Below are 24,551 nucleotides of genomic sequence, written 5' to 3'. Positions count from 1 at the left end.
CAGCCGCGGCGGCACATCTAATGAATGCACGCTAGTGGGGGATATCGATGGGCAACGAAGGGAAGAATCCGTTCGATCCGGAACAAAAGGGCAGTCAGTCTGTCTTACGCCGTGAAATAAATAACTCCTCAGTACCATTGCATAGCAACGCGTCGATTGAACTCTTGGTGTCTATTGTTACTTGTTAATCGTTACCAGTTATTTGTTGATCGTATCTGTTAATTGTTATTTATTGACTCTGACTGTTAATTCGTTCTTAATAAACTATTGTTCGTTAAAACATCTGAGTATTCCTTACGCACCTATCACGACACACCACCTCAAATCTAAACGTAAAAAAGGGAAAGTGAAAGGGAAGCGATATTGTATGGAGTATGAATTCTCTTCACTGGATGTCACAAACAACCCTGAAACAAATTCAATCTGCGAAAGCTTAATAAAATTCTATAAAATACGTATAATTATTTCCTGTACTTAGTATAAGGCTCAAACATTATTTCGTAATATTAGCTTCTTTCTTTTCTTTGCTCGCTTCTTTTATTTCTCTCATTTTTAATATTTTTTTTCTTTATTTTTGAGCCTGAAACATATTAGATATTTAAGATGCTATGAAATGTTCAAATATATAACTGAAATGTATTTTCTGTAAATTGATAAATCTGAAACAAACTCATTTACTGGATTTGGTATATAAGAGAAACAGGCATCTCTAAACGGAGAATATTTTACATATGAAAAATGAACTACTGATAATGGTTAATTAAAGATAAAATTACTATTGATTAAATGTTAGCAAATATAGAGAATCATTTGTATCTTTTTAATGGAAACTAGGGTTACGTTGAAAACAAGAATTTTAAGTAATTGAATTTAATCTGAATTAAAACTTGAAAATTTCATTTGGAATAACTAAGATGAAAGAAAATCCGATCATTATAAAATCACTTGCTTTGTCTTTCAACTTTTAACAGTATCTGTTATTTCCTACAACAACATAGTGATTTGCAACGTAATGAACCGATAAATATGTACATAAATCATTTTATGCAGAACTTTTGCTACAAACGAACAATAATGGCGAATGAACTTTTGTTTCATGCAAATGAAATTCGAATATTTATAAAATTCCACATTGCTGTTAAAAGGTTGAAAATATCGCGGTCGAAAAGATTCTAAAAGTTCTGGTTCTAAGAACGAACAATCACTAGTATTAATTCCAATAGCAACGAATTATGTTTTAAAAAATATTTCAGGTCTTCATAGCAACATTAACACATTTCATTATAATACTTTGTTACGCATGAAATCGCATACAATTATATACATAAAAAAATTTACCAAATGTCCTGCTGGACAAATTGTAAAGCACAAAATAAAATAAAAAAAAAAATTTCTGTCATAAAGTTCTGTATCTCAGTGGTCATGATAACGTTAACGTTAACAAAGGAATAGGGATGTTTCATTAATTTACTACTAATATTTATGAAACACAAAATTTCCAAAATCAAACGCGAAGAATGGTTCGTTATATCTGCAATAGCAATTAACCTAGCACGAAAAAATGAAAAAAAAAAGAAAAAATAAAGTCTGAAAATCCCCGAAATTTGATACACAACGCTAATAAATATAAATCTACGCTAATAAATATAAATAAGCAACACTAACAGCAAGAGATCGCAGTGCAACCATTTAGGAGATTGCCGATGAACGATCACACTTGAACAGCTCTTGCTTGCTGTATTGTGTCATCCAGGAACAATGTGCGATAAATGCAGTCCGAGGGTTTGGGCATTTTGTCAACGCAACTCTACTTAACAAAATGCGATCATTCATTATCGCAACGCTAATTATTACAGTGTATTCAATGAAAATTACTATTTACTATATGAAAAAGCTACTTTAACAATTCTTGTATTGTAACTTGCAATACCATAAAATTAATTAAAAACTAACATTTCTATAATCTAATTTTAAACAATAGAAAACATGATAAATTCTGATACATATAGTTCAATAAGAAATTCTAAAAATTCATAATAAAAATTGCAAAATACAATCGCGCTATCGTAACTCGCAACTGTAAAGTAAACGCGATTATCATTTTATAGCAACTCTAATTCAAACAGTAATAATTCTCTCGCCATACTAATGAAAAACAGCGATGTTATGTCGCAGCTCTAATTCAACCCCTAATTAATCCGTCGCCACACTAATAAGAAAAATCACGATTTGCCCAATGTGACGATGAACCGATATGTACATCGGTCAAAAAGGCAAAAAACTACTACTACTACTACTACTGCAAATACAAAAGCGAGCATAGTGACAAAGTAGTAACAAGAATGACTACCCATGCTCCGGATGACCCAGAGGATCATTAGTAGTCGCCCCCTTGAATGGCAGTTTGCCGGGCCTCTTCGACTTAGCCCCTTCTTTCTTCGGGCGCAATGCCCGTCGAAACTTAAATCTAAGCTCGAGACTTCTAAATCGCAAACAAAAAAAAAAAACTTATAAAGGTAAAATAAAAATATAAACCGCGGAAGCTGATTGAAGTGCACATGGACTGACCGATGATCACAGCAGTGATCGTTGCCCACTCGCATGTACGTGCTCGAGCAATATACGTTCGTTTCGAGCCTATTCGCGACAACGACCGCGAAATTCGAAAAATCGAAAGGACAAAACCAGAGACGAGAGCGTGCTCTACTCTTGCCAGTTTCACCGTTGTTTTTTCAAATTAGATTCCCAGAAACAGGTTGGTCACACGAAAACGCGCCTACCAGACCAGAGACTGTGTCAACCTGGCCGGGCCTACCTACTTATAATTAACAGACAACACAAAGTATGCTATCCTACTTAGGCACACCAACACATTCACTCCACGGTTCTCACGTAAATGTCCGACAAATGAACTACATTTCCTTTAAAAAGTAGGGAGAAGCCAAAGAGAAACAGCAATCAAACAGAGAATAAATTCAAAATTGCGACCCTTTCTTTCGTTTGCCAAATCAATGGAGCCACGCTCCCGTACATGAAACAATAAATTAGAATAAAAACGGGAAAAATGATAGGAAGGAGAATAATCTTTTTATATCGTTCCTAGTCAGATAAGTATCATTGTACAGAATGGGCTCACGATGGACTTGACATAATCAAGACATATCCCACGGTGTCCAACGATGTCTAACGGTGTCCACCGATGTCCAACGGTGTCCAACGATGTCAAACGATGTCCCACGGTGTCCAACGATGTCCCACGGTGTCCCACGGTGTCCAACGATGCCCCACGGTGTCCAACGATGTCCCACGGTGCAGTCCAGTCTAGATCATCCAAAATTCTCTTAGAGGACTTTGGTGATCCAAACTGGACTGTTGCGTAGTTCTTGGCTTGGTATCGTTTTCCAAAGATTAATCAATTGATTAATTTTTGGAAAAGGATGCCAATTACCAGGTCTCACCACGAGGAGGTGACTACGCACGAGACCCGCCCATGGGTTATGTAACACTACACATCGATCTCGACATTCAACCTGTTGGCAGAATGTCGAGTTTTGACTCTACTTAACCATGGGCCTGCGTATGGAAATAGTTGTTTCGTAGCCTAACTGCGAAACACATATCTCCAACGCAGCGCTTACATGAATCTTTACAAACGGAGAACAAAGCCTACGTAACGCAACATCCATCTCCCACACAATGATTACATCGATCAGTACAAATATCGTACAATAATTCGCATCCCTACTGGCATCATTCGGTATCAAACACACATTTATCTAACTTGGAATGAAAGGAAGAAAATGTAGCTACTGACACTGTATATACCATTTCGTGTCTCGCAGAAGGGACATACGAGTCGCTGTACTAAACTAGTTATCGTTCTATTTTTGCGACACTGTAAGATATTGAAGATACTGAAAAGTTATAAACTCTAACGTGATCTCAATCAGTATCCCTTAAAAATGGGTAAACAAGAAAATGCCCGATGAATCAGATGATAAAGGAAAAAAACGCGGCACGCCTGAAACGAACGAGATCGCGATCTCTCGAAAGAACTAACAAACCTACACGACGTACCCCCGTACACGAGATAACCCCGAGGTTCAGCGGAAAGCCCAAGAATTGACCGTAACTCGATTCCTGTTTCGCCGTTCGAAACTTACACGAGTCGCGGTCGATGACGCCGACCGATGATGCTAGTGATCCACGGGTAATTCAGCCGTGGATCCAGCACATAGGCCAGCAACTTAACACACTCCAACTGAACATGTGGAACCCGGGGATGGACCGCTGAACACGATTACGAAGGCAAGAGGCCTCAACTGAACAGTGGGGTCCACTCACGGGGAGGGACCGCTGAACAGGATTACGAAGGCATTGACCTCAACTGAACAGTGGGGTCCACTCCCGCGGGCCCGAACAGAATTACGGAGGACGTGAAATTGCAGGTCCCTGACCGAGTACCAAAGTACCAATCGGACAGGACTGCAGATCCACGACTGAATCCCCAACAGATTCGCTAGCATCACCGGCGCGACGACAACTCCCGCGATCCGATGCGAACGTCGAGCAGTCGTCGAGCAGTCACCAAGACAGAGGTGTCCTTGGGGCGACTTACGAATCCAAAGAGTTGTCCAGTGCACGTTGACCCGCACGTACCCGGAATACGCGCGAGCGAGTACGTCACGCTACGGTTTGAAAGAACTGAGTGATCGCGAACCGATAAATCGCGAGTACAATATGTACTGTGAGGTAAGCGAGTGAAGGGAGACGAGATTTTTCTTTTTTTCGTTCTAAGGTGGATAAATGTCGTTGTACAGAATGAGCTCACAATGCACTTAACATAGGTATCTACCTTACGATTAATTAAGACTAAACGTAAGCATCCCAGTGTGTCCCACGATGTCCCACGGTGTCCAACGGTGTCCAACGGTGTCCAACGGTGTCCAACGGTGTCCAACGGTGTCCAACGGTGTCCAACGGTGTCCAACGGTGTCCAACGGTGTCCAACGGTGTCCAACGGTGTCCAACGGTGTCCAACGGTGTCCAACGGTGTCCAACGGTGTCCAACGGTGTCCAACGGTGTCCAACGGTGTCCAACGGTGTCCAACGGTGTCCAACGGTGTCCAACGGTGTCCAACGTTGTCCAACGGTGTCCAACGTTGTCCAACGGTGTCCAACGTTGTCCAACGGTGTCCAACGTTGTCCAACGGTGTCCAACGTTGTCCAACGACGTTCAACGATGTCCAACGGCGTCCAACGATGTCCAACGACGTCCAACGGTGTCCAACGCTGTACAACGATGTCCCACGTTGCAGTCCATTCTAGATCATCCAAAATTCTGTTGGAGGCTTTTGGTGATCCATGCTGGACCGACGATATCCCACGTTGCAGTCCAGTGTAGATCATCCAAAATTCTTTTGGCGGCATTTGGTGACCCACACTGGACCGACGATGTCCCACGTTGCAGTCCAGTGTAGATCATCCAAAATTCTTTTGGCGGCATTTGGTGACCCACACTGGACCGACGATGTCCCACGTTGCAGTCCAGTGTAGATCATCCAAAATTCTTTTGGCGGCATTTGGTGACCCACACTGGACCGACGATGTCCCACGTTGCAGTCCAGTGTAGATCATCCAAAATTCTTTTGGCGGCATTTGGTGACCCACACTGGACCGACGATGTCCCACGTTGCAGTCCAGTGTAGATCATCCAAAATTCTTTTGGCGGCATTTGGTGACCCACACTGGACCGACGATGTCCCACGTTGCAGTCCAGTGTAGATCATCCAAAATTCTTTTGGCGGCATTTGGTGACCCACACTGGACCGACGATGTCCCACGTTGCAGTCCAGTGTAGATCATCCAAAATTCTTTTGGCGGCATTTGGTGACCCACACTGGACCGACGATGTCCCACGTTGCAGTCCAGTGTAGATCATCCAAAATTCTTTTGGCGGCATTTGGTGACCCACACTGGACCGACGATGTCCCACGTTGCAGTCCAGTGTAGATCATCCAAAATTCTTTTGGCGGCATTTGGTGACCCACACTGGACCGACGATGTCCCACGTTGCAGTCCAGTGTAGATCATCCAAAATTCTTTTGGCGGCATTTGGTGACCCACACTGGACCGACGATGTCCCACGTTGCAGTCCAGTGTAGATCATCCAAAATTCTTTTGGCGGCATTTGGTGACCCACACTGGACCGACGATGTCCCACGTTGCAGTCCAGTGTAGATCATCCAAAATTCTTTTGGCGGCATTTGGTGACCCACACTGGACCGACGATGTCCCACGTTGCAGTCCAGTGTAGATCATCCAAAATTCTTTTGGCGGCATTTGGTGACCCACACTGGACCGACGATGTCCCACGGTGTCCAACGGCGTCCCACGGTGTCGAATTGCGTCCCACGCTGTCCCGCGGCGTCCCACGGCGTCCCACGGCGTCCCACGGCGTCCCACGGCGTCCAACGACGTCCAACGGCGTCCCACGTTGCAGTCCAGTTTAGATTATCCAAAATTCTCTTCGTGGCTTTTCGTAATCCAAACTGGACTGTATTAGCGTGGTTCTTAGCTTGGTATTGAATTATTGTGCAATGTTTGTGCTTATGGATGTTGTGGTTTTCCAAAAGTTAATCAACTGATTAATCTGCGAAAACGATTACATCTATCAGCACAAACATTGTACAATAATTCGGTACCGTACTGGCAACATTCTGTATCAAAGATACATTTGTCTAACTTGGAACGAAAGAATGGAAATGAAACTATTGACACTGCCTATACAATTTAGAGTCTTGCAAAAGAGACATACGACTCGTTGTACTAATGTTATGAAAATATCGAATAGTTATATACTCCAACGTTACCGCAATATGCTTCTTTTAAAAATGGGGAAATGGGGAGAAGCCTGAACAATCAGACAATGGAAGAAAAATCATTTGGGTATCTAGCATACATATTTAATATGCTATGAAATGTTCATGTATGTAATTGAAATGTACTTTCTGCAAATTGATAAATTTGAAACAAACTCATTTACTTGATTTGGTATATGAAAGAAACTGGTATCTTTAAAACGAGAACATTTTATACATGGAAAATAAACTACTAATAATGGTTAATTATAGATCAAATTACTATTGATTAAATTTTAGCAAATATAGAGAATCATTTGTATCTTTGTAATCGAAACTAGGGTTACGTTGAAAACCCAGTGTTTTAAGTAATTGAATTTAATCTGAATAAAAAATTCAATATGAAATTCGAATATTTATAAAATTCTACATTACTGTTAAAAGATTGAAAATATCGCGGTCGAAAAAATGTTAAAAGTTATGGTTCTAAGAACGAACAATCACCAGGACTAGTTCCAATTTCAATGAATTAAATTTTAAAAAATATTTTAAGCCTTCATAGCAACATTAAGATATTTCATTATAATTCTTTGTTGCGCATGAAATCGCTCACAGATTCATATATGTAAATATATATATATATTACGAATATATTCGTAATAAAGTTCTGTATTTTAGCAGTCATGGTAACGTTAACGCTGACAAAAAAATATGTCTTATAGCAGTATTTTCAGTAATAAAAGCGGTAATAAGGGGCGCTGAAAAGGAAACAAAGCAGTAGCCAGAAGGGCTATTAAAATTCAATCGTCTTCCACTCTATATAAACCCGATCAACACGCCGAGAGTGGAACTGAATATTCTTATTTCGCAACACTAATTTACTACTAATATTTATGAAGCAGAAAATTCTCAAAATCAAACGCGATGAGTGCTTCGTTATATATGCAATATCAATTAATCTACTATTAAAAAAAAAAAAGAAAAGTCTGAAAATTCCCGATATTTGATACGCAACGCTAATAAGTATAAATCTACGCACTCGTATTTAAGCAATACGCAACACTAATAGCGAGAGATCGAAGTGCAACCATTTAAGAGGTTGCTGATGAACGATCACACTTGCACAGCTCTTGCAGCTGTACGTGTGATCCAGGAGCAGTGTCCGACAAATGCAGTCGGAGGGTTTGGGCATTTTGTAAACGCAACTCTAGTGGACAAAACGCGATCATTCATTATCGCAACGCTAAAGGGAAAAATTAATAGAACTCGCGATGGAACATTATCGCAACGCTAACTCTTATAGTGAATTTAATAAAAATTACTATTTACTATATAAAAAAGCTACTTTGAATATTCTGGTATTGCTACTTGCAATACTATAAAATTAATTGAAAACTAACACTTTTATAATCTAATTTTAAACAATAGAAAACAGGAAAAATTCTAAAAATTGCAAAAGACAATCGCGATATCGTAATTCGCAACTCTAAAGCAAACACGATTATCATTTTATCGCAACTCTAATTTAAACCGTAATCATTTTCTCGCCACACTAATGAAAAGCCGCGATGTTATTTCGCAACTCTAATACAACCCGTAATTAATTTGTCGCAACACTAATAAAAAAAATCGCGAGTGGAGGGCTGACATATCGCAGTGCAACCATGTAGGAGGTTGCCGATGAACGATCACACTTGTACAGCTCTTGCAGCTGTACGTGTGATCCAGGAACAGTGTCCGACAATTGCAGTCGGAGGGTTTGGGCAGTTTATGAACGCAACTCTAGTAAACAAAACGCGATCATTCATTATCGCAACGCTAAAGGGAAAAATTAATAGAACTCGCGATGGAACATTATCGCAACGCTAACTCTTATAGTGAATTTAATAAAAATTACTATTTACTATATAAAAAAGCTACTTTGAATATTCTGGTATTGCTACTTGCAATACTATAAAATTAATTGAAAACTAACACTTTTATAATCTAATTTTAAACAATAGAAAACAGGAAAAATTCTAAAAATTGCAAAAGACAATCGCGATATCGTAATTCGCAACTCTAAAGCAAACGCGATTATCATTTTATCGCAACTCTAATTCAAACCGTAATCATTTTCTCGCCACACTAATGAAAAGCCGCGATGTTATTTCGCAACTCTAATACAATCCGTCATTAATTTGTCGCAACACTAATAAGAAAAATCGCGATTTGCCCAATGGGACGATGGACCGATATATACATCGGCCAAAAAAGCAAACTACTACTACTACTACTACTACTACTACTACAAATACTAAAATCGAGCATAGTGACAAAGTAGTAACAATAATGACTTCCCATGCTCTGGATGACCCAGAGGATGGGGAGCCATTAGTAGTTGCCCTCTTGAGTGGCAGTTTGCCGGGCCTCTTCGGCTTATAGCCTCTTCTTTCTTCGGGCGCAATGCCCGCTGAAACTTAAATCTAAGCTCGAGACTTCTAAATCGCAAACAAAAAAAAAAAAAAACTTACCAAGGAAAAATAAAAATATAAACCGCGGAAGCTGATTGAAGTGCACATGGACTGACCAACGATCACAGCAGTGATCGTTGCTCACTCGCATGTGCGTGCTCGAGCAATAAACGTTCGTTTCGACCCATTCGCGACCGCGACCGCGAAATTCGAAAAATCGAAAGGCAAAACCAGAGACGAGAGCATGCTCTACTCGTGCCAGTTTCACCGTCGATTTTTCAAATCAGATTTCCAGGAACAGGTTGGTCACACGAAAACGCGCCTACCCGACCAGAGACTGTGCCAACCTGCCCGGCCCTACCTACTTATAATTAACAGACATACCAGAAAGTATACTACCTATCCTACCTAGCGCTATATTTAAAAAAATGGCAAAACAGGCACACCAACACACTCGCTCCACGGTTCTCACACAAACGCTCGGGCGCAAAGGTCCTACACTAGAGAGGACGTCCCGGGACGCCTCCGACACCCGAGCTTAACGCACAACATGCACACTCTAAGGTACGTACCGTTTTCCTGAAATCGACTGACGAAGGCTAGTGGCCATTGCGTAAAACGTGATAAAACACGTCTGAGGAAATGACATCGTTAAAATAAATGTAAGTATACTTGGAATTATAATTATAATTTACGGCATATTTAAAGCGGGGTTACGCTTAATCGCGTGGGCGATATTATCACAAATTGTGATTGTATCGAGACGTAAATTGAATCGATATATGTTTCGACATTTTTAATATTTGATGTTTTAACGAATGAAAAAAAGCGACGCAGTTCCACGGCCTAACAACACACACACATAACGTGGAAAATACGTCGTGCACGGTACACTAACACATCGTCAGTCGCTGACAAATTATTACATTACTTAATTTTAGATCATCGTGCCCACTGTCTTTCTCCCATTCAAGTAGCACCTGGACACGTGAATGAGGTCCTGACAATGGGCACGGAAAGGGTTAAAACTGAAAATCCTGATCTAAAAAGATGATTAGTTTGTGTAATTTTTATTTAACGGACTAACGTTCTTTGATTTTATATTTTACTACTTCGTATCTGATTAAATCTACTTTATTAATTTAATAATAACTAAGTAACTCTACTTTATTAATTTAATAAATCAGAACAAAACTTTAATATTGCAAAAAAGGTAGCGTTAATTGAAAAAGACTGAGGCTCGATCAAATGGAATAATTGACTCTAAATATATTACTAAGAAAGAAATAATCACAGGCGATCTCTTTATCAAAGCATATACTCGAAAGTGCAGAAGCAGTGTTCAAAATTATTGCTTTGATTCAAAAATCTGCCTGTCGCGAAGTGTCTTCTTGCACGTAAAATTTCACACATTCTTGTACGGGAAAAAAATGAATTTTGACTCATATTTTAAATTCTAACCAAAATGAAATAAACTGACGTGACTTGATATTATCACGATTAATTCATTGTTTAAAATCAAGTATGTTTATGTTAAACAGACATATTCGTGTACATATTTGCCATTTGCAAATATTTATACGGAATGTTAACATGCATATTTAGAAATAACACGAATATATTCTCAAGTGTATGTATTTAAACTAATTATTATAATCGCGCTGTGCAAGAAGACCTATCCTAAACTAATAAATTTAAAAAAAGAATGTTACTACTCACGGGTATAAGAAATACCCGCGGTCACTATGCTCGCAACAAAATTCTACGTAATACAACCGGTCACCCGTGCCGATTCGGACCTTTCATCCTACGACATGATTGAGTGACCGGAGGAACAAAAATGCATGCGACTCACCGTTCGATGCGGAGAAACAGAGGACGTACCATGGATGCTGCGCCACCCCAGCGAATATCATCAGGGAGACTAACATCAGGCAGGAACCGTGTAAAGTCCAGTGGTGGAAATAGTGGTTGTTTAAGGGCGGGGGGGGGGGGGTGAGAGGAAGAAGCGAAACGTCGTTTCGACAATTTTCTTCTTTTTCCTATCGATCGTTTATTTAGAAAATACTGCTATTTTTGTACGCTTAAAAATTATTATTAAGAAATTGGAACAAGTTTGAAAAATATTATTTAGTTGAAAATTGTGAGATACTTTTCGATAGCAAACAAATGCTCATGAATAACGTGAATGCAATCGTTTGCAAGAATTATATTGTTCGCAATTAGAATATATACTGTGAATTTTCGTTATTAGAATACGAAATATACATTCCAATAATACACTACAGTCGCGTGTTTTAAATAATGGAAAATATTTGCAAGAATTCAAAAGTCCGCCACTAAATATATTTAAAGAATACTGTGCAAACGCGCGCGAAACCTTGTTTCGAGGTATTTGAATCTACCTGTTACTAATTTGCAAGTTTATGACGTTATAACTCAATTTGAAACAATAAGATAATTCGTTAAAAATTGGTTTGAAATAAGAGAATGATTTCATACATCGGGATCTTTCAGAAGAATCAATGGACTCACGCGACGCACCCCTGTGCACAAAATAACCGCAAGATTCAGTGGGAAAAAAGAATAGATTTTTATATCTCGTTCCAAGTCAGATAAGTATCATTGTACAGAATGAGCTCAGAATGGATTCGACATAGCCAAGACATATCCCACCGTGTCCCGCGGTGTCCCACGGTGTCCCACGGTGTCCCACGGTGTCCCACGGTGTCCCACGGTGTCCCACGGTGTCCCACGGTGTCCCACGGTGTCCCACGGTGTCCAACGTTGTCCCACGGCGTCCAACGTTGCAGTCCAATGTAGATCATCCAAAATTCTTTTCGCGGCATTTGGTAACCCACACTGGACCGACGATGTCCCACGTTGCAGTCCAGTGTAGATCATCCAAAATTCTTTTCGCGGCATTTGGAGACCCACACTGGACCGACGATGTCCCACGTTGCAGTCCAGTGTAGATCATCCAAAATTCTTTTCGCGGCATTTGGTGACCCACACTGGACCGACGATGTCCCACGTTGCAGTCCAGTGTAGATCATCCAAAATTCTTTTGGCGGCATTTGGTGACCCACACTGGACCGACGATGTCCCACGTTGCAATCCAGTGTAGATCATCCAAAATTCTTTTGGCGGCATTTGGTGACCCACACTGGACCGACGATGTCCCACGTTGCAGTCCAGTGTAGATCATCCAAAATTCTTTTGGCGGCATTTGGTGACCCACACTGGACCGACGATGTCCCACGGTGTCCAACGATGTCCCACGGTGCAGTCCAGTCTAGATCATCCAAAATTCTCTTAGAGGCTTTTGGTGATCCAAACTGGACTGTTGCGTAGTTCTTAGCTTGGCATCGTTTTCCAAAGATTAATCAACTGATTAATTTTTGGAAAAGGATGCCAATTACCAGGTCTCACCACGAGGAGGTGACTACGCACGAGACCCGCCCATGAGTTATTTAACATTATGCATCGGTCTCGATATTCAACCTATTGGCAAGAATGTCGAGTTCTGACTCTGATTTGAAATGTCCTCTGACTCATCTGCAGCTACAGATAAGATGTGGTTGCCTTCGGTTAAATTGCACTTGCTTCCTTGATTCCATGGATATGGTGTTGTTTCCTTGGTTTTGAGCAGACATGGAAAATTACATCTTAAAATTACACTCTGTGTTACCACTGGTTTATACGAAATAGCGAAATGAGAAATTATGTACTGTATTTAAAATTAAAAAATAATGCTATATAGAAATAAAACAGTACCTCAAAGACCTGATAGATTTCGTTAATAAAATAAAACAAAATAAATCATTAATTCACTCACTACGAATTGATGGTATTGATTTAAATCAATGAATGTAGAGTTACATCCGATTAACGGTACAACTGTTATAAATTAAGAGCATAATTACTTTGAATTAATGGGATGAATTAATGTATAAAATAACAGTTTAAAAGTTACAAATTAATGGCTTAAATGTTATAAATTAATAGTTTAAATGTTAGAAATTAATGGCTTAAATGTTAGAAATTAATAGTTTAAATGTTAGAAATTAATGGCTTAAATGTATAAAATAACAGTTTAAATGTTGTAAATTAATAGCTTAAATGTTATAAATTAATAGCATAAATGTATAAAATAACAGTTTAAATGTTGTAAATTAATGGCTTAGATGTTGTAAATTAATAGCTTAAATTTTATAAATTAATGGCTTAAATGTTATAAATTAATAGTTTAAATGTTAGAAATTAATGGCTTAAATGTTAGAAATTAATAGTTTAAATGTTAGAAATTAATAGTTTAAATGTTAGAAATTAATGGCATAATTGTATAAAATAACAGGATAAATGTTGTAAATTAATGGCTTAAATGTTAGAAATTAATAGTTTAAATGTTAGAAATTAATAGTTTAAATGTTAGAAATTAATGGCATAATTGTATAAAATAACAGGATAAATGTTGTAAATTAATGGTTTAGATGTTGTAAATTAATAGCTTAAATGTTATAAATTAATAGTTTAGACGTTATAAATTAATTCCTTAAATGTTATAAATTAATTGCTTAAATGTTATAAATTTATAGCTTAAGTGTTGTAAATTAATGGTTTAGACGTTGTAAATTGCTAGTTGCAATGTTGTTATTTGATTTTTTTTTTTATTTACCTTATATTTAAATTCTTCTTCGATGTTCACCCTCCGGAATTTCGGGCACAAAAGAGCTCGCGCGCGACTTCCGTGTTCCTTATATACCTTGACAAGGTGACGAGATGTTAATCAAACGGTAACGATCTTTTGACATAGCAAAGGACGGTTTTTCCATTATGACAAAATCAAATTAAACAATTTCTTAATTTTATCGTAAATTGGCAACTTCAACGATTTAATACGATATCCATTTTTATCATTTTAATAGTTTCTGCAAACTAAGACTAAATTCACACTTCTTTAATACTAGTTTTCGACTATCAATTAGTTTGAACAAAATTCTCTTAGAGGCTTTTGGTGACACAAACTGGACTGTTGCGTAGTTCTTGGCTTGGTATCGTTTTCCAAAAATTAATCAGTTGATTGATCTACTTGATCATGGGCCTGCATAAAGAGATAGTTGTTTCGTAGCCTAACTGCGAAACACATATCTCGAACGCAGCGCTTACATAAATCCTTACAAACGTAAAACAACATACATAACACACCATCTATCTCCCACACAACGATTACATCGATCAGTACAAATATCGTACAATAATTCGCAACCCTACTGGCAGCATTCGGTATCAAAGACACATTTATCCAACTTGGAACGAAAGGAAGAAAATGAAGCTACTGACACTGTGTATACCATTTCGTGTCTTCCAGAAGGGACATACGAGTCGCTGTACTAAACTGCTTAACGTTCTACTTTTGCGACTATAAGATATTGAAGATATTGAAAAGTTATAAACTATAACGTGATCTCAATATGTTTCCCTTAAAAATGGGAAAACAAGAAAATGCCCGATGAATCAGATGATAAAGGAAAAAATCGCGGCGCGCCCGAAACGAACGAGATCGCGATCTCTCGAAAGAACTAACAAACCTACGCGACGTACTCCCGTGTACCAGATAACCCTAAGGTTCAGCGGAAAGCCCAAGCATTGACCTTCGCCCGATTCCTGTCACGTCGTCTGGATCTTATCACGGTCGATGACACCTACCGATGATACTAGCGATCCAGCAAATAGGCCTGCAATTTAACACACTCCAACTGAACAAATGAAGGCCCGGGAAGGGACTGCTGAACAGGATTACAAAGACAAGGCCCCAACTGAACAGTGGGGTCCACCCCCGCGGGTTCGACACTTGAACAGGATTACGCAGGACGTGAAATACAGGTCTCTGCCCGAGTACCGAAGTACCAATCGGGCAGTATTGCGGATCGCAGGTATCACCAGTACGATGACAACTCCCGTGATTCGAGGCAAACGACGAGCAGTCGTCGTGTAGTCATCAAGACAGAGGTGTGCTTGGGGCGACTTACGAATCCAAAGAGTTGTCCAGTACACGTTGACCCGCACGTACCCGGAATACGCGCGAGCGAGTACGTCACGCTACGGTTTGAAAGAACTGAGCGACCGTGAACCGATAAATCGCGGGAACAGTTTTTCCAGTGTGGTAAGCGAGGGGATCACGAGAGACGAGATTTTTATTTTTCGTTCCAAGATAGATAGATCTTTGGACAGAATGAGCTTACAATGCACATAACATAGGCATCTATCTTATGATTAATTAAGGCTAAAACGCTCGCATCCAACGGTGTCCCACGGTGTCCCACGGTGTCCCACGGCGCCCCTACGGGGGGATATTAGTCCAGTCTAGATCACCAAAACTATTTTGGATGATCAAGACCAGACTATATTCAAGTAGTTTTTAGCTTGATATCGTTTCTCAAATAATAATACTAATATTCAAAATAGTACTTGGTGTATTATTATTTGGGAAACGATACCAATTACCGGGACCCACCACGAGGAGGTAACTACGCTCGGGTCCCATTTACATCAACAGTTTTTAAGCATTGGAAGCAGAGATGTAAAATTATTTTATAATAAAGCGACATTGTAGCGGCGACATTGTTTTGCCCGGAGTTTATTTGTTCTTACATTACTTGTAATCTAACGGTCTTGATACTCCGAGGCAAAACAACATGATTTGAAATGTCCTCCGACTCATGTGCAGCTACAGATAAGATGTGGTTGCTTTCGGTTAAATTGCACTTGCTTCCTTGATTCCATGAATATGGTGTTGTTTCCTTGGTTTTGAGCAGACATGGAAAATTACATCTTAAAATTACGCTTTGTGTTACCACTGGTTTTATATCACTGGTATAATAAAATAGCACTTTAAAGACTTGATAGATTTCGTTAATAAAATAAAACGAAATAAATCATTAATTCACTCACTACGATTTGATGGTATTGATTTAAATCAGTGAACGTAGAGTTACTTCCGATTAACGGTACAACTGTTATAAATTAAGAGCATAATTACCTTAAATTAATGGGAGAATATGGTTATAAATTATTGGTATAACTGTTAAGAATTAATGAAGTAATTGTTTTAGATTAATGGCTTAAATGTTATAAATTAATAGCATAAATGTTATAAATTAATAGTTTATATGTTGTAAATTAATGGCCTAAATGTTATAAATTAATAGTTTAAATGTTAGAAATTAGTGGCTTAAATGTTATAAAGTAATAGTTTAAATGTTGTAAATTAATGGATTAGATGTTATAAATTGACAATTTAAATGTTATAAAGTAATAGCTTAAATGTTATAATTTAATGACTTAGATATTATAAATTAATAGTTTAAATGTTATAAATTAATGGCTTAAGTGTTATAAAGTAGTAGTTTAAATGTTGTAAATTAATGGCTTAGATGTTACAAATTAATAGCTTAAGTGTTACAAAGTAATAGTGTAAACGTTATAAATTGATAATTTAATTCACAAAGGTTCCTCTTCGATCTTCACGGTAGGGGGTTGCACACACAAATGAGCTCGCGCGCGAGTCGCGTGTTCCTTATATACCTTTTATTATACGTTTGACAAGGTCCCAGAAAATGAATCAAATGGTAACGGTTTGTTGGTGTCATAAAAGGTTTTTCCATTATAACACAACCAAATTTAATAATTTTTAAATTTTTATCGTAAATTGACGCTTTCAACAATTAATTACAATAACCATTTTTATAATTGTAATAGTTTTTACAAGCTGAAACTAAATTTACACTTCGGTGGTACTAGTTGATTTAGAACTGTGTTAACTTATATTGAACATCAGTTTAAGATAAAAATAATTCTACTATTACAGTCAAACATTTTACCATTATAAATTAAGAGCTTAATTATTTTCGACCAATAGGAGCATATTGTTGTAAGTTAAAAGTGTAACTGTTAAAGATTAATCGAGTAACTGTTTAAGATTAATAATGAATTGTTATAAATGCATAGCGTAATTGTTATAAATAATCAATTTAATTGTTACGAATAAATAGTTTAACTGTGAAGAATTAATAGATCAAAAATCGTAAATGAATATTTTAAATGTTATGAATTAATGGTTTTAATGTTGTAAAGTGACAGTTTAAATGTTATAAAGTAATTATGTAAATGTTATTACAAATTAATGGCTTAAATGTTATAATAGTACTTATTGAATAAAATACTGACCACTATGTTTATGGGAAATATCGTATACTATTGTTGACGAGATTTTGCTGCATTGTACGAGTTGAATCAATAATAAGAGAAATAGCGTACGCTCTGTAACCCGAAATTTGAAAAATTACTATTAATTATCAACGTTTACGCTAATTGGAAACCTGAGAATTAATAATAGTTGCTACAATAATACAATAGTACAACGATAAGAAATTAAAATAAAATTGTAGGAATATTAAATATAAATAATTGCAGCAATATTGGAACTTCGGTCTTTCAAGGAAAATAAAACAATATCGATATCACGATGAAATTGCTCTCCCTGGAGGCTCAATTCCTCGGAATAGAAAATGTTCCTAAAAATTATGTTCACGGACAATCACAACAGCTAACCTTGCACATCACATACAGAATGTCAAAGTTAGCTAGACGCAACAGGGAATGACCGTCTAATGCAAATGTCGTGTCATACCGGTAGCCACGGGAGAAACAATGCACCGAGCCTGAAGAATACGAGGAAATCGTGGATATCCCGACAAATGGCTGGAAGTGTTCCTGCAGCTGGAAGCAGCCGGATTGGTAGGCATCCAATGATAAGCCGCAAACGTGCGCGGAGAGACGGAGCAACGTTGACACATGAATAATTGAACAGCGTATTTAGTAAATAGCTACGGAGAATGGACCGTTCCTGTCTCCCTGTGTCTTCCGTCTGTCTTTCCCTCGTAGTCATACTCGAGTTTCTCTCTTACTCTGTTCCCTGTCCATCGTACATATATTCCCCTTCCTTCCTTATCCGAACTATGTCGCGTCGGGTAACTCGGCCCTCAAATTACCTTTTTTTCCCTCTGCTCCTTGGACTCGGAGGATTTCCGGATATTTGTGCGATCGTTCGTATGGCGTTTTAGGAAATGCAGAAATTGGATAATACGTTCGGGAACGCGTGCTTTAAAAGGAGAATGGGATCGTGAAAGGACAGGGAATCGATGGTAATTTCGGAGATTTTTTCCGGTAGAATTGATTTTGATACGGTGTAATGTTCTGTAATTTTGTTTGACATTTTGTTTCAGAAAGATACGGATTTCGTGTAACTTATAAATTTTCAAATCATTTTTAACGATCGCGTTCACTGATAAGAACAAATCATTGCTATTAACTGGGGAGGGGGAGGGACGTTTATTACGTTTTGTTTAACGAAATAATTGTTTTCAAATATAAAAAAGTTTACCGTATATAGTTGCTGGTGAAAATATTCGAAACGCTTTGAAATTTTATTTCTTTCATTTTATGACACTCCACACTTGACTATATTTAATTATAAATTTCATTTAATAACAAAGTTTGTAATAAATATGAATATGTACGTAGTCAAATATCCATTATATTACCAATATAATCATAACAGTCGTGTCTCGTTATACAGTGTTAATGAAATTTCAAAACGTTTTATTTTACGAATACGACATACATAAAATCTTTTTATGATAAGTGTTCAAATACTTTCGTAAGCTACATTATATAAAATGTCTGGTAATATTTATTAATCTTGTTTGATGCCTTGTTCCTTCGACCAAACTTTCTTTCGACAAAACTTCCAGGAAGACTATATTTCTCATCAACCATGACACTGTTCTCCAATCATTTCTTTTTATACCCTTCCCTCCAACACATCCTTCTACAGTCCATTTCTCGCGATTCATTCGAACAATTCTGTTTCCTGGTTGCATCCTTCGACGTCCAAGTTCTGCACGACTGTCCTCTTGCCATGACACGAGTAACACGTGTTAGACCTCGTAAGGATCTCAGCTCACGTTCGCGTGGCCAACGCTCGTGGCCAGGTTTATTAAGTGAATATTGTTCCGACGTCAAATTTCTGGCAAGTTGAACCAACATAACGATCAAAAGACTCACACATTTCCGGCCAATGAGCACAGAATTAGATCTTATCTTCGCTTATTAAGGGAAATCTAATCAAAGGAAACACGCATTTCGGACGTTTTGATAAAGAAACGTTTGCAACAAACAATTCTCTCGTGGCTCGTTTTAATTTTGCTCGAATTACCTATTGCATTCTCGCGTTAAATTAAACGAGACTAAATGACCCAATTCACGAATTGGAGTCGTAAACAGATATATAACGATAAAAAAATAAAATACGATCTTTAGAAAAGAATATAAATACTATGTGAAATAGAATAAAAATGTGTTAGAATAATTTATTTTACCTTTAAAAAAATTCAATTATCATACGTAACGATCGATCTATGGTTGAAAAAAACAAAAAAATATTTATTTATAAAATATTTATGAACTTAACATTTGTTTTCCTTTTAAATTCGTAAAAGCGGCAAACGTTGAAAATCCATAGTATATATAGATAATGTTACTCTCAAAATTAGTAAAAATGCATTTGTTGTTTCTATCAAACATCATCGTCCCTGGCACTTAAATCGTTCGCCATTCCGACTGTTCAATTATTCAGTCGAAGAATAGCAACGGTATAGACAATACCGTTGCTCCAATGGACTTCGGTAATAATGGAGAACTAATACAAAACTAACTAATTATTCAAACAGTGGCATTCAATCGCAGAGAATATGCTAATCAATCCGTAAAATCAAGTTGCGTGTATTATCTTTTCATGATATATACAAATTTCATTAAAAAAAGACTGAGAACTGTCGCCGAAATACGTTCATCGTCTCTTTCAGTAAAATTATTTCATTAAGTTTTAAAATTATTAAAAACGAAGTATTCAAATGGAGTTTGGTGCACGTTATGAAAGTTCATGACAAAGAGGAACGTGGCACACGTGGCACATGATTCATCGATGAAATCACAGAGCGAGTGTCGTTCGTTATACGGCTGAATATCGATTAATGAACTGCGCCACACATATTCGGCGTAAATTAAACAGTTTCCTTGATAAATGAATAGGAAATTCAGTGCGCCGATGCGCAGAAATAACTGGCGTGTCGTGCAACGAGACTCGAGCGCTTCCAAATCCGCCATAAGGGGATAAGTTGATTGTTCCCATAGCTGCTCGATAAATAACGCCATCAATGACGTTTAATCGTTCGATATTATTTACTTTCGCTCGTTGTTAACTCGGTGATAAATGTTGTTGCCTTGCGGCTCAATATCCTCGTTCTCCGAATTTTATTGGGACACTTTTTAAACGGAAGAAAAATCTCATGAAATATTTTCATTTGGGCGAAATTATTTTTGTTTAATCCAAATTCGGAAATTTTCGAGCACCAGGTGTGAAAAATAGAAAATCGAGACGTCTGACAGAAAATCGAATTCGTCAGGTTGATCGGTTCACACGGGAGTTCTCGTCATCTACGATTCTAAAATTGAAATGCAAAACGACGCGGCTATTTTTGGAAGTGAACGACAGGATGAATGACCCCTTCGATCAGTCTGTACCTTTTCAATGGCATGAAAATCGTATTGACAGATGCCAGTGAAAGAAAACCGGAAACGCAACGACATCACGTCAGAAATAGGTTGCAGGTCCTCGAACCGGAGAACGTGTGCCATAGAATTCACAAAACTATACAATAGTAGTTTTTTGTATATTAGCCAGGTACTTTTTCTCTTTTCTTCTGCTCTTCCATTATAAAGTTTCTCTTTCTTCGATAAACTTTCGAGAGGAAAATTCGCTTCGTTCTGTCGAATAGCAGCGATCCTGGAAAGCGTGGTAACTTTTTTCAAAATATTTTTCTCATGCACACATTTTCCACCACTATTTTGTAGACCTTTGTAAATTATCGATTCTTTTTTAATACAATCTAGTACGTTACACTGACTGGCTTTTATCGAGTTAGTTAGTTCTATATGTGTTCCGCATGGTCAAACTATAACCGGGCCCGTGCCACGTTACAATTTTTTCATTGGCTAAACAAATTGCGGTCGAACGAAGTTACGCCGAGCGGATGATGACACCGAGCCAGTGATAAGCGAGATATTTTGAAATCTTTGCAAACGAATCTGAAACATGAGGTCTCTCTGTGAAATAAACGAGCAAGAGTGACGTTTGTGTCACAGGTAGAACTACACATTTCATCGTTAACACATAGTACAAAAAATAGCAACAATGGCGTCATATTCAAGTACAGATTTGGTCAATGACACTAGTCTAAAGGTAAGGATTTACGGATCGCAATTTGGACAAGATCTTGAAGAAATTAAAGTTCTAAATTCATAAACTTAAAAATAAAACATAAAGTGTAAATATAAAACTGCACAAAGAATCTAAGAACAGAGCAAATATTCGTTCGAAGCGTCAATGGAGTAGCGGACGTCTATGGCCAGACATCCAGTGGTCAACGAGCTCTCAAAAAGACATTCTTGTGCAGCTTCGAAAAAAAGTTGAAAATCAAATTTTACGAATCTCGAAAGATTTTTGATAGCGATATTGCCTTTCCACTGCTCGGTATTTCTTCCACGCGCCTGATTTTTCCTCGAGCAAACACGAAAGTGTTTACCCATAACCTCGACCTCGCCTAGCTCGCGAAGCTCGAGAGAAATTTACAAGGATGATATAACTTTGCAAGTTCTTGTTCACGTTTTCGTTGCTTTCTACAGTGAGGCGTTGCTAGGCGAGGATAAAAGAGCGGATACCTAAAATATAGCACGCGATGCAGAAGATTTGCAACCAAATTTAGAAGAGTCGCAATGAAAGTATAAGTCCCCCTGTTAAAATTTATCTCTGGCTAAAGAATTAAAGATACAAATGGTCCGACGAAACTGCGTATGTTTATGCATATATGCATAATTCAAATGTTCAAAAATGTATAGAATATATTATAAATGCATGTTCACTATATAACCAAAGTACTCGTATAATATTTAGATGGTGAAACAAATTGAAATATGAATTTGCATAAATATTCGTAGGCTAGATATAATTGATCACGCACGAGCTATTTTGTTTGCTAAGTAAAATTAGAAAAGTGAGAAAACAGAAGCTGTGATATTTTTATCTGTCAAAAATATAAATTTTCCGAAACACCTTCTCATAAATCACTTTCCACAGCTCCGAATTACCTGTCACGCTTTATATACCTTAAAAAAATGGAACATAAAATATTAAAATACCAATTTAGTTATGAAATACTTGTACCAGAAAATATAGTACCAATTTATTCGAGATTTATTCAAGTCATCGATGTACCTTCGAAGTGAAGTTGCCCGAAGCATTCGACGAGGCGAAAACAGCCGAAAGATCGGCGTGTTCCTGTTTCCAGGACAGTTGGTACGTGAAAACGGGTTCACGATTTTACACCGGCATGGGCGTAGATGCAAAAGCAATTAACAGACGAATCTGCTGGATGAGTAGCAGGGTGTGGGTTCGCGATATACGATGCTCGTTGTACAGGTCACTTCCGGTCGGTGTACTTTCCAGTACGATTCGGGAAACAAGCGCGTCATATTACGGAAGACTTAGAATCGATCCCTTGTGATTATATAATTCCACGCTGCCTGAAATAAAAAAATAATCTGTAAAGAAAGGAATTCAAATTCATGAAACTACAATAGATTCGAGTGATGACAAAAGCCAGAAAAGAATAGAGATTAAATTCCCATTGTCTCCCACGAAGTTCGTGGAACCACGAAAACGATAGCTGGTCGAACCGACGAAGAAATTGGGTTACGCTGTTTCGTGAAACTCGAACCACCAGCCTAATAAAAACACTAGTCGGAAGATATAATTGGTCGAAATTTGGTCCGGGAAATTCGGGCGATTCTACGAAAAAACATCTCATAAATTAAGCAGACCGCGATTCCCGGATGGTAATTAACGGAGAGGATTTCCAAAGTTCTTTCGCGTACCCACATTATAGACGATGATCGTTCGTGTGCAAAAGCAGAGAGCAGAAGGTACGTTGAAGAGAGACTATTGGTAATTTGCTGGAACATTGAACAACGACACGTTGTCTCATTATCGAGTGATTATGCGCTGGAGAATTGGAGCGGTCGAGTCGCGATCCGACGATTAATTATGCCACACGAAACAAGTCCAAGCTTGGCTATCCATTGTTGCGGAAATGTTTGGTGAAATTCTCATCTGACGAGAATGATGTTTCAATTCAGGAAAATCTGGGTCGCGAGAAATTTGCAGAAAAATTTTGAGAGGTAGAAAATTCTCGATTATAAGATAGAAATTTCTTTGTATAGAAGTTTTCCGTACTTTCTTATACAATTTCTCAATGGTATCGAGTAAACTTATAGAAGAAAAGCGAATGGAAGAATCATTTCGGCGTGGAATTTAGGGTTACGAACATTTCTGTTCGCAGGCAGGTTTACACGGCCTAACCGGACATATCGAGTTCAACGAAGGGAAGCGTAATAACTTCAAACTCGACCTGCTGAAACTGAAGAAGGAGGAGCTGGTGAAGGTGGGCGAGTGGAAACCCGGATCGGGCGTTAACGTGACCGACGTTGGTGCTTTTTACGAGACCACCGCCACTAATATCACCCTGGTCGTTATGACGAGAGAGGTAATTAGTAGGATGCTCGTGTAAGCGCCTGCCACATTACGTTCCTCATGAAACACTATCCGTACGACATCATCGAATCAATATAGTACTTTGTATCAAACGTGAAGTTCGTAGTAAGTTTTATTACATTGTACTATATAATTTCTATCACCCTCTATTATTTTCTTTCACGTTTCATCAGCCTTTTAGTCCTGTCTTTATAGAATTTTTGTGGTCTGAACGAGACATAATCTTGAAGAACATTATTGGTCCTTACAATTATTTCTTATCTTATCCTTACAATTATATCTTATCCTTATTTCTTCTCAATTTTTTAAACAATTCTCCAATGATCTTAAATGGCAATTATATGTTATTAAATGTGCAGTTAAGCGTTACCTCGATAAGAAATAACGAAGTTAGCAAGACTGTTCAAACCTGTTTTTCGTCTAAATTAATTATTCAACAGAATAATAATTTTCAAGACGTCTCAAATAAATATAAATATAATTTTCTCTCAATAATAAATATAACGA

The 24,551-nt window shown here is 37.8% G+C and overlaps 1 protein-coding gene across 8 annotated transcripts in view; it reads left to right on the top strand.

The window, feature by feature from the left end:
- LOC126867600 (glutamate receptor ionotropic, kainate 2) overlaps positions 1-24,551 on the top strand; it is a 157,277-nt gene that overhangs the window by 108,925 nt on the left and 23,801 nt on the right. For all 8 annotated transcript variants that reach the window (XM_050622263.1, XM_050622270.1, XM_050622262.1 and 5 more), the window contains exon 9: positions 23,833-24,036. In XM_050622263.1, the coding sequence (XP_050478220.1) occupies positions 23,833-24,036 (204 nt within the window). The remainder of the gene's footprint in view (positions 1-23,832; positions 24,037-24,551) is intronic.

Source organism: Bombus huntii, chromosome 7, assembly GCF_024542735.1.
Source record: "Bombus huntii isolate Logan2020A chromosome 7, iyBomHunt1.1, whole genome shotgun sequence".
Classification (NCBI taxonomy): domain Eukaryota; kingdom Metazoa; phylum Arthropoda; class Insecta; order Hymenoptera; family Apidae; genus Bombus; species Bombus huntii.
Note: the sequence above shows the minus strand (reverse complement) of the source record. Positions and strands in the feature narration are given on the sequence as shown.